Source organism: Hermetia illucens, chromosome 4 (assembly GCF_905115235.1).
Source record: "Hermetia illucens chromosome 4, iHerIll2.2.curated.20191125, whole genome shotgun sequence".
In the NCBI taxonomy this organism is placed as follows: Eukaryota; Metazoa; Arthropoda; class Insecta; order Diptera; family Stratiomyidae; genus Hermetia; species Hermetia illucens.
The window spans coordinates 164451495-164454468 of record NC_051852.1 but is presented as its reverse complement, the minus strand read 5'-3'; the positions used below and the strand labels follow the sequence as shown (position 1 = coordinate 164454468).

Genomic DNA, 2974 nt, shown 5'->3' with positions numbered 1-2974 from the left:
TGATAAACCCGTTATTAATAACAAAAATCCAAATGAAATCAGTCATTTTAACTAAGTAGCTGCGCTTCACTTAAGGTGCATCGATTTTCTTGTTGGTTGTACCTTTTTGGATTGGCTTGGAGACAAACAAATGACAATCATTCAAATAGTTCGTGGATTCATAGGATCAAAAATGAGCGACGACGGCAGTCGAATGGAATTATTCTTTAAATGAAGCCCTTTTTTAGCAGGAATAACTTTTGTATAGAATAAATGCAATATCCTTTCCTTAATAACAGACCTTTATTCTATAAAAAATGAAACTTTCACAACGAATTCACGTTTTCCTATTACGATTCCTATTTTTAACATTAGAAACTTCATAGAAATTACTTCCAATCTTCTTTCTCTTCGCACTCCGTTCAATTGCTCGTTTCTGTTTTGCTGTCAGTTTCTTCTCGGATGGTGCTTTCGTGCTGGTCTCGATATCCTCAACTAGGAACGTACCAGCTGCGCATTTCTCCTGAGTAGCCTTCGATTTCTTGTGAACAACTTTTCCTGAATCCTCGTCATATTCATCTTCCGAGTAGAAATCGCTGATACCATCTGAGGATTCATCCTCTTCACCGTCGGCATTTGCTGCTTTTCTCTTTGCCCGTTCTGCTCGTTTTGCCTTTTGTTCCTCCAGCTCTTGCAAATCCATCTCCTCCAGATCCTTGATATCATCCGGATTGAAGTCGACACCGACCTTGATTTTACGGAAATCTTGGAGTTGTTTGAATGCTTTCGCTTCTTTCACGGACATGCTTTGCTGATCTGTTTCACTCGATTTATTCATCGATTGATCGGCAGCTTCCTCTGCTTTCTCTTGAGTTGAATTTGGCACCTCAAAGCCCTCAGGGACCACATAATATGGAAGTTTTCCACGTTGCCAGTCATTCAGAATCATTCGTGCCGTTACTGTGATATCAGGTTCGCCTCCTTTCAGTAGTTTTCCTGTCTTCTTGGCCAATTGTTCAATGAAATCAATGCTTGATTCCCAACTGTCGACTTTGTAAGTCCGCTTTATGTAATCATGACGCACTCGAGCTAAAACGGTTTCAACGTAGTCCTCGGGACTGGTCACGAGCTCGACTCGCACCACTCCCTTCAAAACCTTCTCAGTATCAGTCTCAGCCGACGGGTAGACTACTCCGGGGCAATCAATCAGGAAAATTCTCTTCATGAGTGTGATATACTGCCAGACCTTGGTTTCTCCAGCGATTGGGGCCACATTGCATACTTTCTTACTACGAAGCGCGTTAATGACGGACGATTTGCCCACGTTTGGATACCCAATGAAACCGACACTAATTTGCTTTTTGTCTGCATGCAGTTTGCCAATTTGTCGCAAAAGATTGATCAATGCACCTTTGCCGAAAGGATGAGTAAGCGATGCGTGGAAAGCAATTGTTGGGAATTCTTTACTGAGGATCGCTACCCAACGTTGCGTCACCCATGTCGGAACCAAATCCACTTTGTTTAGAATAAAGAACAAATGTTTGTGTGGCTTTTCCTTCCGAAGAAATTCTTCAATGTGCTTCGAGCGTGTTCCCATTGGGTCTCGAGCGTCCAACACTTGCAGAAGTACATCCGACGAGTCTATAACTTTGTAGAGTTCATTCCAAATCCGTCTACTCTGCCCAGCCCCGAATACCCAGTCACGTACTGCATCCTTCACGCCAGTGTCCTCCCGCACAAGGTCCACATCCTTGTTTTCATCATATTTCTCGGCCGATGCCTCGCAAACTTTGCTCATATCCTCTAAATCACGCACCTTCAAATTAGGTCGTTTACGTTGCTTTTTCGGACCAAAAACCGTTTCAAAGCTTTCGGTATCGAGGAGATGAACGCGCTGGAATTTTGCAGCCTCGTTGAGGAGAGTTACTGGCAGCTGTGACGGTTTCATAATGACTTGGTAGGGATCCTTGATAGCTGCCCCCATTTCCTCCTGGAACTTTTGCAGAGCGGTTTGGGAGATTACCCGCGAGTTGCTGAACCATTTCTGGGTTGGCTCGACGCGAGCGACGGTTCCAGAAGCCACTTTACCCTGGAATTACATCCGCTTTAGTGTATGGAGGAGAAGGAGAACTGATGGTTACAATACCTGAAAGGGAGCTGGTGTGATAATTTTCCCCCGTTTATCTCTCTTCGCTTTGAAATTACGATACATTTGGAGTCGTTTGATGGTAGCTTGGGTACGAGGGTGAGCTACCCCCTTCAGGGAACTCTTAGGCCTTTCCGGGTTCATTGAGTGATTGGAACGGTTGAATTTTTGCTTACGGGGCGGCCCCGATGAACTGCTGACTTTCGGCATTTTGAATGTTGATTTTATGTATATTCACGAGAACAAAAATTATTAATTACAATACAACGCAGTGGAAAAAAAAAACAAAATTCCTCGCAGAAAAACACAAGACCAGGAACACGTTTCAACACTGGCTTATTTGTGGGTTAGGAAACTGTCAGGCGGTAAATGTCAAGTTTCGCGAAATATTTTGATAGGGGAACATCGTTTTCAGGGGATAGGTTAGTGTTGATCTGCTGATCCATTGTCCGCGCAGGGAATTAAACAAATATTTTGATTTTCTTTTGAAAATGTGAATAAGGTGATTGATTTGATAGGAATTAAAAATTGCTGATTTAATAATTCTGGCTGAAATTAAATTGAATAAGATTCAAGGTGTACAATAATCACAAACAATTAGTGAGTACGTTCAATCCTTGTGCATGTACAGACTTCGGTAGATATTTGAAAACAATAGGGTTTGCGTATTATACCTTTGACAACGCTTTCCAAACGTTTTATTAAATTACGAGATCTGCTCCGGAACCATACTATTCAAAAGGATTTCAGTATTGCATTTCGAAGGACATTATGATACTCCCGACAAAGTTTCCAAAAAAAAAAATTCCATGGTATGCGGTGAGACGCTGTCAACAACAAAGCCTGCGA

The 2974-nt window shown here is 42.3% G+C and overlaps 1 protein-coding gene across 1 annotated transcript; it reads right to left on the bottom strand.

The window, feature by feature from the left end:
• Positions 1-286: 286 nt before the first annotated feature.
• Positions 287-2478, bottom strand: LOC119655288 (nucleolar GTP-binding protein 2). The gene is made up of 2 exons (XM_038061104.1): positions 2126-2478; positions 287-2068 (listed from the first exon to the last, which is right to left on the bottom strand). Exons 1-2 carry the CDS (start codon positions 2333-2335, stop codon positions 317-319), a joined length of 1962 nt encoding a protein of 653 aa, XP_037917032.1. The 5' UTR covers positions 2336-2478; the 3' UTR covers positions 287-316.
• Positions 2479-2974: the final 496 nt, after the last annotated feature.

Coding starts and splice junctions, on each gene's coding strand:
- LOC119655288 (XM_038061104.1), bottom strand. CDS start 2,335: ATGCCGAAAGTCAGCAGTTCATCGGGGCCGCCCCGTAAGCAAAAATTC. Junction 2,069..2,125: donor TCACACCAGCTCCCTTTCAG/GTATTGTAACCA, acceptor ATGTAATTCCAG/GGTAAAGTGGCTTCTGGAAC.